Source organism: Galeopterus variegatus, unplaced genomic scaffold (genome assembly GCF_000696425.1).
Source record: "Galeopterus variegatus unplaced genomic scaffold, G_variegatus-3.0.2 Scaffold2116, whole genome shotgun sequence".
Lineage (NCBI taxonomy): Eukaryota > Metazoa > Chordata > Mammalia > Dermoptera > Cynocephalidae > Galeopterus > Galeopterus variegatus.
The window spans coordinates 150163-162868 of record NW_007728227.1 but is presented as its reverse complement, the minus strand read 5'-3'; the positions used below and the strand labels follow the sequence as shown (position 1 = coordinate 162868).

General features: G+C 40.4%; 1 protein-coding gene across 1 annotated transcript in view; it reads left to right on the top strand.

Moving 5' to 3' along the window:
• The window catches only part of NR4A3 (nuclear receptor subfamily 4, group A, member 3), a 39095-nt gene extending 26685 nt beyond the window's left edge, over positions 1 to 12410 (top strand). Inside the window, exon 9 of the mRNA XM_008580520.1 lies at positions 12163 to 12410. Coding sequence (XP_008578742.1) covers positions 12163 to 12410 — 248 coding nt within the window. The remainder of the gene's footprint in view (positions 1 to 12162) is intronic.
• The last annotated feature ends 296 nt before the right edge of the window (positions 12411 to 12706 follow it).

Below are 12706 nucleotides of genomic sequence, written 5' to 3'. Positions count from 1 at the left end.
ACAACTTGTTGTCATGAACTTCTAGGAAAGAGGATTCCTAGTTTATTGAGTTATCACTGTCAACAAACCCAATATATGAGAATCTAACTTTCCACCAGCACTCTGTTAACAGTTGGACTAGCTGCTTCAGGGTTATTTTTACGAGGCATTTCCAAGGGAGATTACCTTAACTAGCCCATTTCTGTGGGGCAGAGGTCTTCCCCTCCCCCCAGTCCTTAGCTATTGACCCAAAGTAAAACCAAAGAACTATAGACCTATATAATACAACTTGACTTAATAACTTTAAATGGCAGAGAACTAAGGTAAATGGATATTTGTAAAAAGCAAAACTGGCTCAACTCGACAGTTCTTAAAACTTAAGAACTAGAAGCAGAAAATATATTCAGTTTCTATCTTATGGTTCTCTCCCTCTATACAAGGATACAGCAAAAAATTCATGAAAAAATTGGATTAAAAGATATTATGAATCTTTCCACAAACTTTTGAAGTACCCTGGTATGTCTCTCCCTTTCTACCTTTTGGAAGATAAAGGATCCCAAGGTAGGGGAGGGGACATTTTGGGCAAGAGAGGGAATACCATCTGCCTGTGGCTGTTGAGGCCCCAGCTCCAGCTCCCTATGCCCCTTCACACTTTCAAAGTTTTCCTGGTATTTTCTATTAGATCTCATCCTTTTCAGTCAGAGGGACCTGGGGAGGCAGTGACAGGAGTAGGGGCTCCAGAAGAGGCTAGCCAGACCTGGGGCTCATCCCTGTCTTTTTGGTCAGACCCAAGTATGGGCTAGGCTGTCACACTGAGGGTTAATGTCCAGATGTGATATACTCTCGGCTGTAGAAAACATGACTTTCGGGCAGGTGATGAGTTTCCAGAGGACCAAATGCATCCTCTGATACAGATGGTCCCTTCTTTCTGGTGCATCAGAAATGTTTGCCCAAGCATTGTTTACATGCACTTTTTCCTGTTAGCTAAAGTGAGATGTGTCTGTGTGCCCTAAGAGGCTGGGCTGGTTCATCATTTGATGGTTTGCATGAAGTCAAAGAAAGGTAAACGGCATGTGCTGCAGTTAGGAATCAGACACTAACTCCAAGTAGAATCTGACTTACTCCTGGTCTTTGGCTTTGGATGAGAAACTCACTTCTTTTGATGGGGCTACTGGAGACTTCCAAGAGGGCTATTAATGAAACAAAAATAAAGATAGTCTTAAAGAGTATGGATTCAATTTAGAGGGCTTTCCAGTAGCATACAGAGCACCTGAAGAAAATAGCACATTTAAGGCACAAGCATATCACCCCAGCAGGACTGTAATGAGACTGGTTCAAAGGCTACCTTTGAGATAAAGCTCTTCAGCTCAATTTTAACTGAATAGTTATCCAGCTCTTCCTAGGACAGTTAAACATTCAAAACTAGAAAATATGGAATTTAGTTCATTAAAAAAATTAAAAATAAAAAACACTACAACCAGCCCTGGCTTTCTGTAAATAAAACCAGTATATTGCCACATCTCTATGGAAATGGGTGTTGAATCTAGTTAGTCAACAAATGTTCGCTGACAGAGGCACTGTACTGCATGTCATGAGGTTCTCAGAGATGCTAACACGGTTAAACATTCAAAACTAGAAAATATGGAATTTAGTTCATTAAAAAAATTAAAAATAAAAAAAAATTAAAAACACTACAACCAGCCCTGGCTTTCTGTAAATAAAACCAGTACATTGCCACATCTCTATGGAAATGGGTGTTGAATCTAGTTAATCAACAAATGTTCGCTGACAGAGGCACTGTACTGCATGTCATGAGGTTCTCAGAGATGCTAACACACATCCCTGGAGGAGATGGACATGCATACTCTTGCTTGGGATACAAAGTGTTGAGTGCTGTGGTGGAGACATGGTCTGGGTACAAGTGACGAGAGGCCACAAGTAGGGGGTGGTCTTCTCTGAAGAGATCATAGGAGCTGATCCTTGAAAAAAGCAGAGGATGTCTCCAGGCTAAAATGGAAGGAGTGAGCATTCCATGCATAAGTAAAAAATTGCCAAAGCCATTGAAAATATGGCCTTCATAAATTTCAGGAAATGACTAAAAAATAGACAGATGGCAGATGCAACTGGTCTGACAGGTCAGGGTGGGGCAAGGCATGAAGACCCTTTCATGCCCAGGTGAGGTGGGTAGAGTTTATGTTGAAAGAAGTGGAAAGCTGCAGAAGGTTTTGACCAGGGGAATGTGATGGCCAGGCTTGCATTTGAAAAAGATCTGCCCTGATGGATGGTTTTGAACACAAATTAGAGCAGGAAAGAGACTAAGAGAGAAAAGGCCAGTCCAGCTATGGTTTAGGAGGAGGGCTCATCCCTGAGGCCTACCTCTTTTTCTGTTTTACTCTGTAAGTAGAAATTAACAGTCACCTACAAGGCCAGGACATGTGGGTGCTGGGAAGTCCCAACCAGGAGAGACTGGGCAGTTGGGTGCAGAGAATACAGACTAGGAATTAGAGGGTGGTGCCAGTCCTGTCTCTGCCTCCCATTTGCTCTGTGCCCTGTGGTTTTAGCTGCTCAGCCTGCTGCCCATGTCTGTGGAGACCTGCCGGGGGAGGAGGAGTTTGGCAGGGCAGAAGTAGCCTGGACTTTGGAATCCAGCACCCCCAGATTTTAATGTGGGCTCCTGTATTTAATAAGTATGTGCTATTGAGTAATGTATTTCATTTCTCCAAACTATTCCCCATCTGTAAAATGGGTACAACATCATCTATTCCATGAGGTGGCAGTGAGGATTACAGAAAATTAGGTTTGTGATGTAGCCAAAGAGGATTCAGGATAGATACCTGATCCACCTACATTCCCCCTTGTAATGATGGTGACAGAGATGTTCCCAAATTAGGCACATGTCTGCCCATTCCCCTTGGAAACCCTGAGTAGACCCAAATCAAACTCAGTAGCATGAGGAAGCAGATGGTGGCTTTAGAAGGCAGTGTGTTTGGTGAATATCCCCTTGGACACTTGAGAGAGAAGCTCAAAGGAGGACAGAGATATTAGAGTAATGAAGCTACACTTACCGAGCATTCACAATGGGCCACATGCTTTACGGTGGTGTCTTGGGGCCTGCCCCAGGATAAGCTCCAGGTCCTGCCCTCACTCCTGCCAGCCTGTGCAGAGTGGGTTGTTATAGGTGCTGTGGTCATAACCCACAAGAAAAAGAAGCCCTCTTCTCTTATTTCTGGACCTCACGGCACTTTCCTTGTGACTTGCATGTTGGGAGGGGGTTTAAAATGTGTGAAAACACCAGGAAATGGAAGGAAAGGTGATGCTTGGGAAACAGTGTGCATTTTTGTGGATATTAATTTTCATTTGAAAATGGGCTCGCATGAATCTTGATTTCTGAATAAGCTCCATTGACCATAAAGGGTGACTGTGGACTATCAGCTGGGCTATGCGCATTAGAAAATTCATTCCAAAATTGTGTGTTCTTAAACTACAGAGAAGAACTCATGAAAGGGAAATAGAAGGGTCTTAGAAGTTTAACCAGTCTTATGTCCAGGAAAAGTATTAAGATTCGAACAATATTGGTGGTTTACACAAACTTGGCGCTTTTTTTTTCCCCCTAATTCTTCTTTCTTCTCTTCTACATTCCCTCATGAAAAACTGGGGGAAATGTCTTCTTTCAGATCATTCTCCTTTCCTACAGTAAATAGGGAGTTCCCCCCAGCTGTGGTTTTCAAATGTTTTTTCATTGTCCCCAGTTTATCAGCCCTAACCATTGCCTTTTGCCAGTACCACATCCTTAGATAATGGAAATGCTTTGCTTCTGATGGGAGGCCAATAAGTTGATATCTGGTTACAGTTAATTATGTTTGATAAATGAGAAGCTTTCCAAACAGAAAGTTTGTACAGAATTACCATTTTTTAAATAGCCATTTGTTAAATAAGTATTGAGGGCCTACTATGTGCCAGGCACTGTGACAGTCTCTAGGGATGTGAAGATGGGCCAGGCATGAATTCTGCTCTCAGGAAGTACTAGTCTACTAGGAAGTCATACGTGATTATGATATAAAGAACTCATTGTATGGTGGACTACTGATAACATTTTGGGGGTGAAGGAAGGTGGGTGTGTTGGTCATGAATGACCCAAAGAGATAGCATCTAGATATGGGAAGATATAAAGGACTTTCTAGATCAAGGAAACAGAATAGCAAGGGCATGGCAGTGGAACACCTCAGCACATTTTTGGGGAAAAACAGTATGATAGAGTTGCATTATGATGTTAAATCACATATATGATCTTAGAAAGAAGAGAAAAGTTGAAAGAGTACAGATTATTACACGATGACTGTATGTCCTGGGGTGAGCATGAGAGAGAAGATATGAATTCACTGTGGGTCATGGTTTCTCTGCCTCTGCTAGTGAGAGCTGAGAGCGTATCCTGCACTTTGGGGAAATTCATAGGATTTTCAGGGGGAAAAATAATTCTGTGTGATATCTACCTTATGGCCTGATATTATGACCTAACCTCAGAGTAGAATGCATTTCCCATATAGTGATAGGGGAAATAAGATTGGAAAGGTATTTTGAACCAGATAGTGGAGGAAATATTGAGTGCTCAAATGCCATTTTGCAAATCAGTACAGTAAAAGAATATTCCCCATGGCTTTCTTTTCCCTACTCAGGTCTTCTGTCAGGTGAGAAAATGATTCCTTTCTCTCCTGCCTGTATTTTTTCTAGTCTTCTTGGAACATGAATGCTAAGACTGAGGGAGGAAGCAGGAGGGCAGCAGAAGGCAGTAAAACAGTGACATAGCAGGACCAGACAGGTGGCCAGTCCTGCCACACCCTCCACCACCTGTCTTTTCAGAGCTCCCCTGCTCACTCTAAACGGTTACCTGGTTACCTAGTTACCCTCTTATTGCATCAAATATAGCCATCAGCTAAATTGCAAGGAAAACTAAGTGTAAAACTTGTCAGGGCAAAATAATTAATAACAAAAATGGGGGGTTGGAGGTCATGGATTTGGAGATTCAAGATCTGAGTTCAAGTCTTAACCCTGCAATTTGCTAGCTGTGTACTCTTGGGCAAGTTCCTCACCCTCTCTTAATCTCAATTTTCTCATTTCTCACAGGGATAATGATGCTACTTGCAGGTTTCTTATAAAGATTGGATGACCTAATGTGTACTTTGTGAGAAAAAAATGTCAGACAAACCTTTATTGTTATCATCCTAAATGTTATTTGTCTTACATATTTCCAGGAAAGTCCGGCTGTTCTCTCTGTGAATCCATAAAATTTTTCATATATCCCTGCAATTGCATATACACATTGTATTAAGGAATTTCTTTGTAATTTTTTTTTAACCAACTAGATTCTGTATTTGCTAAGGGTAGGGAGGGTCTTGTTCATCTTTATAATTACTTTAGCGTTTACGAGTGTCTAGCACATGGCAAATATTGGTTTAATGAATGGGTTAATTGTGAGTATTAGAAAGTCTCCCAAATTAAGAAAATCTGAATTAATTCTTTTTAGCCTACCACTGTTATTAGAAAATAGTCTGAATTCCTGAGAACTGCCTTATTTTAATTCAGATTAATTCAGTAAATATTTATTGAGCCTCTGCTACAAACCAGACACACAATTCCTCACTCTCAAAGAGTCTGTGGTCTCCTTGGAGAGACAGACAGACACGTAACTCTAATAAGTTAAAGACACTCAGACTGAAAAGTGCCATTACGGCCTCAACCTAGGTGGCCAACTAACTTGTGGCTTCCTAACCAACGTGGGCTCAGTCTCTGGGACTGCCATCAGTAAAGGATGTTATATGTGACATGAAAAGTAGCAATCAAATGACATCCCAGGGAAAGAAGTGGGGCTCAGAGCAGGAAATCCTGTATGTTGGTTGGCTTTTGAGTCAAACACACATTTCTCTCCATGGCCTGCCTCTCCTTCCCCTTTGGCTGGAACTGTATTGTTGGTGAGTTAGCCTGTGCCCTAAGACCTGCTCAAAAGGAACAGGAGTTAACTTTTCCTTGGCAGGAAGAGAAATTGACATTTCTCGTATGGGCCCAAGAAGCAGAACTGAGAATTATATATAGAATGGCAGATTGTAGCTCAATATAAAAAAACCTTCTCATAGACAGAACTATTTGAAATTGGAATGAGCTGCCTTGGGGAGTGAGTTCCTGCCTTGGGGAGTGAGGTTTGCAAACAAAGACTAGATGAATGCCTGGTAGACTGGGTCAAGCATATTATAGCATATTATGGAAACTAGTATTGACTAGAGAAGAGATTCTCCAGCTTACATGTGCATACACAACACTGGGCTTCTTGTTAAATTGCAGATTCTGATGAGGTAGATCTAGGGTGGGGCATGAGATTCTGCATTTCTAACAAGCTCCCAGGTGATTTTGATGATGCTGTTCTGGGGACCACACCTTGAGAAGCAAGGATCAAGGGAACCTACTGGTAATTGGGATTCTATGAAATTAATAATAGTGGCCACTTTTTAATACTTGGTGCCAGGCACAGTGCCAAGGGTTTTACATGTGTTATTTTGTTGAATGGTGTTTAATAAATTTAGAAGTACCTGGGATGGATTACAGCAGATATGGGAAGTAGGGAGACTAGTCAAGAGCTATTAAAACAATCTAGATAGCAGATATTGAAGATCTGGCTCAGAGGCAGTGAGTATTGAGAGGAGATAAATGCAAGGAATATCTATCAAAGATACTGAATTCTTGCAACAGATTAAATATGATGTGCCAGGGAAAAGGAATTGTTAGAGATTATTATGAGAGTGATGGGGAAGATTGTGATATCATTAATAGACAAACTCAGAAAAGTAGATGATCTGAAGGGGAAGGTAATGAAGTGAGTTTTAGATATAGAGGATACTTGCAAATATTTATTAAATGCTTACTATATGCTAGGCATTGTTCCAAATACTTTACATGTATCAACTCATTTAATTCTCACAACAACCCATGAGGCAGGTACCATTATTGTCCTTATTTCACAAATGTGGAAACAAATCTAAAGCCACCCAACTATTAAGTGGTAGAGCTAGGATTTACAGCCAGGAAATCTGGTTCCAAAGCTTCTGATGTAGTAGCTTTTAGAGTTGGTAAAGTTTTAACTATTGTTAACTTTTTTAATAACTCTCAAGCTATATATTTATTCTGAGCAACCCACACCTTTAGTATTTGTTTAATCACTTTTTTACAGGTCCTTCATCTTGCATTTATGTATTCATTTAACAGATATTTACTGGATATCTCCCACATACTAGGCTTGGTACTGGAGATACAGTGGTGAGCAAATACAGTCCATGCCTCCATGGAGCTTACATTTCATGGAGGAGGCAGGGAATCATCACATAAATATCTGATTTCAAACTGTTATGTCCTGTGAAGGGAAAGAATAGAGTGCTATAGGAGAAGTGGTCTAGACTGGTGGTAAACAGAGAAACTTTCTTGAAGAGATATTTGGTCCGAGATCCAAAGGATGAGTAGATCTTAACAGGGTGAAGATGGAAACACATGAACCCAGACCTAAACAGCTCTATTACTTCACTCTTTTGATCTCTCCACCCCCCTCCTCTTTCTCCCCCCTCCCTTTCATCCTCTGCCTCTCAGCAGAGATGTGTATGGCATGGGTATCTAAAATGCACGGGAATCCAACAGTATCTTTTAGATGTTAACATCACACATAGGCTAGGAGTATGATCTGTTGTATATCTGTTTTGTTCATTGCTCTAACCCCAGTGGCTATAACATTGCTGGCCACAGAATAGGTACTTAATAAATATTTGTTGAAAGAAGGAATTAATCAATTAGCTAATTAGGTACACAGAAAGTGGGAGGGAGTTATAGGGTGGTTAGTTCATATCGGGATGAGGAGGAACTTTCTAACAATTAGAGATGTTCAAGGATGGAAGGCAGCCTGGTATAATGAAAATATCTGTGGACTTGGAGTGAAAGAAATAAGCCACTTGCTAACTTTGACAGTGGCCCAGTCATTTAACCCTCCGAGCCTCGGCCTCCTTATCTATTAATTAAAGATAATCTTTGTCCTATCTAATTCACCGTGTTGTTATGAGACTGAAATAAAATAATCTAAGTAAAAGAGTAATATAGAGTACTATTAAATATACAGTATTTTCATTATCAGGGTGAAATAGTGAACTCCCAGTTCAGCTGGTGCCTGATATTCTCTTTGTGGTAGTTTATAGTGGACATTCTTGTGTTAGGTGGGAATTTGAACTAAATGACTCAAATCTCTTCTACTTCATATGTACAATGATTATGATACATAAATAGAAATAGTGAACTCCCAGTTCAGCTGGTGCCTGATATTCTCTTTGTGGTAGTTTATAGTGGAGATTCTTGTGTTAGGTGGGAATTTGAACTAAATGACTCAAATCTCTTCTACTTCATATGTACAATGATTATGATACATAAATGTATTGCTTAACCATTTCTGTAGGTTGTATTTTAAAGCTTTGAATACATAATTCCTGAATTAAAATATTGAAGTATCGGATAAAAATTATGTAGATCAAAATGCAAGAAATACCGAGAAGCTTGTTTTGTTTAATGGTGGACAAAGATCTTAATCTTCTGTATATAATTCTCTAGGAAGGAAGAAAATCTAAATGTCTGATTTCCCCCAGAATTTATGAACTCTCGGTATATGCGCTCTGCAGCCATGTTTACCAAGCAGCAAGAAGAAAGGGGGTCCCTACAACTAAGATGTCAGTGATTCGGGTTTTAAGGAATTTTAAATTACTTGGAAGGTCCCAGACACTTAGTGACTCCCTAGCGATTTGAAAATCTTGCTGGCTGCTGGCAGTAGTTTGCATGGAGACTGAATTTTATCTCAGCCCTTTTGAAAAAGTAAAGAAGCCACAAATCCAGTGGCTGTTCAAAATAACAAAGAAGGGTTGAGGTGCCTTTGGCTTCTAACAGGAGTGTCTCTGAATTCCTCAGGGAATTCCAGGCCTAGGGTTGATCCAGCTGGCAGGAGGTATCGATCTCCACTTGAATTCACTGAATAAATAATGGTTGCCATAGTTATCGAGCAGTCGCAACTGGTTGGAGAGCAGGAAAAACTCCATGGCACCTTCTGTGAGTTTGGCCATAAAGTCTGGTTACAAGGTTCTGCAATCAACCCCCTCCCGAATTCCAGCCAACACATTGCTCAGTTTCTTTATACTGATAATGAATATGGGATCTTGAATATTATGTAAGACTGAAAGGAAGGGAAAGCTTAAATCAATGGATTGGTATCTCGTTCTAAGAAAAACATCTCTCCCTAGGTTAAGAAGCTAATTTCACATATCTCAGCATTAATAGAATTTAGTATCAGCAAGATGATGTTTGAACATGTCATAGTTACTAGGGGGCTTCAAAAAGGACCAAATGCCATCTTTTAGCATTATTATACAAATAGCACTAACATGGAATTTTTAAAAGAAAGGAAAAATGTTATCTGATGACCCCATAAATATTTTTACTATTTTGTTTCCTTTCACCCTTCTCTATATGTTGAAGTAAGTTTTGTATAGATGTAATTATATCTTAGATACTACTTAATATTCTACTCTTTATTTAATATTATAAATATTTTTCCATGTTTCTTCACAGTCTTTGTATTTGATCTTTTTGATGCCTACACAATCTTCCATGATATGGACGTACCAGTGTTTACTTAACTGTTCCTCCATTCCCTAACCCTTTATCTTTTTCCAGTGTTTTGTTTGTTTGTTTTTGTTTTTTGGGTTTTGGAGTTTTTGTTGATGTTGTTGTTGTTGTTGTTGTTGTTCTTTTCCAGTAATAGGTAATGCTACACCAAATATCTCCATGCATACAGTTTTATTCTTCTGTGTAATTTTTCCTTTGGATAAATTCCCAAGAGTAGAAGTACTTGGTCAGAGGCTATGAACATTTTTATATCTCTTGCAGTTTACTACCAAACTTGCAACCCACTTTTTTGCTTTGGGGGGAAAATAAAACTTTAGGCAGAACAGTACTGCAGACAGGATTTCTCTTCAAGTTCACTCTTGGGTGCTTCTTCTGAGACTGAAACACAGAGACTACATACTTGATAAAGATAAGCCACAGGGGACAGGTTTGCACCTGGGCTGATTAGTAATAGTTTCCTGGGAAAAGCAAAATCATGTACTGCAGAGTTTGGAAATTAGGGATCTCTATTGCCTTTTGTTCAACCTTGCAGTTGCCAGCCACTTGCCAAGTGCTAGGCATTGTCTTCGGTGCTGACTATACCAGGTGTGTAGCACTTTACAGCTGACAAAACGCTTTCATATAACATAATTTTAGTTGAGCCTCATAACAACCCATGGTGGTGGGTTTTATTATAATTATAGTTTTTCTTTTAATTTATTGTGTAATATTTAAGATACACAGGAAAATTACAACAAGGATTTGTGTATCTACCACCCAGTAATCCCCATTTTCCTATGAAGACATTGAGCCTTAGGGAGATTAGGTCATACAGCCAGTAAGTGACAGAACCAAAACTGGAATTCATGTCTAACTCAAAGTCCAGTGCCCCTTTCTCTACGGAATTGTGACGTTAAGATGAGACACCTGCAGGTTACAACCCACTGAGATGCTTCTGGCAATTTTCATGATTGTACTTTAAATATAATTATAACATATCAGAGCTGGAAGGGATCTTAGAAGTCATTTAATCCAATTCCCTTTATAGGACCCTAGAGAGGAAGGAACTTGCCCAGGGCGTACACAACCAGCCAAGCTGGGGAGAATGCAGATTTCCTGGTTCCCAGGTCTCTTTTATTTGGGACAAGGACAGACAAAATGTCTGGATAGCTGCTTCATCTTTCTGATTGGCTTTTGCTTCAAGGAAATAACTTTTCTAATGAAAATATTCCCAACTAAAAAAAATTAATTCAGGAAAGATTAGAAACTAAGGCTTGATTTCCCATTTGAAAGATGTCTTCCATCTCTCAAGAATTATAATTTTACATGTGAATATAAAGAGAGAGGAAAACTTTCAGATAACTGGGGCCAAGCTCTTCCCTTAAAAAAGAGGCTCAGACATCTAAATGTTGAGAGCAAGCAATGTGATTTGTATTGGATGTCAGGCTTCTTTCTCATCTCAGGGAGATGCAACATTGTTCTGGAACGAGAGGACAGAAGACTGGGTTTCAATCCCAGCAGCTGTGTGACTTTGGGAAAATCATTTAACCTTATGCATAGAATATATCATAACATTTAACAAAGGGATCATTTTATATAGTGTTTTTAAAAATATAAGATACTGATATTCATGTCTTGGTACATTGTAAAATACCTGCACCACATCCTGCTGGGCCTTCTCCCTTCTCTTTGGCTTTTCCCTCTCCACAGCAATAGGACATGTGTATTTTGTATAGAGTGCCAGGTGTAGGTCAATAGATATTTCGAGGGCGGGGGGGGGAGGGGAGAGTACAAGGAAAATAAAAGCTGGATTCTTCTAAATGCTGGTTAGCATGAAAACACAAGAATGCACTTTGTATTGGGTCTTGCTGGGCAGTCTCTGCATAAGCAAATAGAATTTACAGCCTCCTCTCAAGTGAGACTGTGAAGATATGAACATTAATTAATTTGCCTGGAGGTGTTTCCGTGTTACTCTGAAAAGGAGTTGCCTACTAACAGGGCTTTTGTGAGACCGTGGTAGGATACTGTATGCAAAATAATAACCACCTGTTATTCATTCAGTGCAGCTTTGTGCCAGCAACTGTACTTCACTTGTGGTGTTGTCCTAAGTTGGCCCTCCCAGAAACCTGAATTGGGTATGATCATTATCTTCATCTCATAAGGAATCGGGGGCTGAGAAGTTAAGAGACAAGGGCACACAGCAAGTAAGCGACAGGACTGGGATTCAAACCCTGGTGTTGATACCAAAGGCTATGAACTACCACTAGGAGAAAGGGCACTTTGAAAAATGCCATCCAATGGGTAAATCAGGACTCAGACCTCACTTAGCACGACAGGACTGGGATTCAAACCCTGGTGTTGATACCAAAGGCTATGAACTACCACTAGGAGAGAGAGCACTTTGAAAAATGCCATCCAATGGGTAAATCAGGACTCAGACCTCACTTAGCGATTTGAAGTATCTTAAGATGTATCTGCCTCCTAAACATGCCCTTTTCTATCCCTCTGCAGAACGACATGGGTTAAAAGAACCAAAGAGAGTGGAGGAGCTATGCAGCAAGATCACAAGCAGTTTAAAAGACCACCAGAGTAAGGGACAGGCTCTGGAGCCTACCGAGTCCAAGGTCCGGGGTGCCCTGGTAGAACTGAGGAAGATCTGCACCCTGGGCCTCCAGCGCATCTTCTATCTGAAGCTGGAAGACTTGGTGTCTCCACCTTCCATCATCGACAAGCTCTTCCTGGACACCCTACCTTTCTAAGCAGGAGCAGCCCAAGCAGGGAGCCGCCTCTTCTGCTAGCACCTGCTTGCTAAGCAGCAAAGGGGTAGGCCTGGACACCTACCGTTTTCTGTACTTCCTTGAGAGAAACAACAGCTCCTGTAGAAAGCAAAGACTTTTTCTGGCACTTTTCCTTATAACATGAAGTCAGAAAACTTGCAGAGTATTGTGTTGGGATTGTGTTTTATATTTAGGCTTTGGGGGGTAGGGTAGGAGGGGGTATAGTTCATGAGGGTTTTCTAAGAAACTGCTAACAAGGCACTTTTGGACGATGCTAT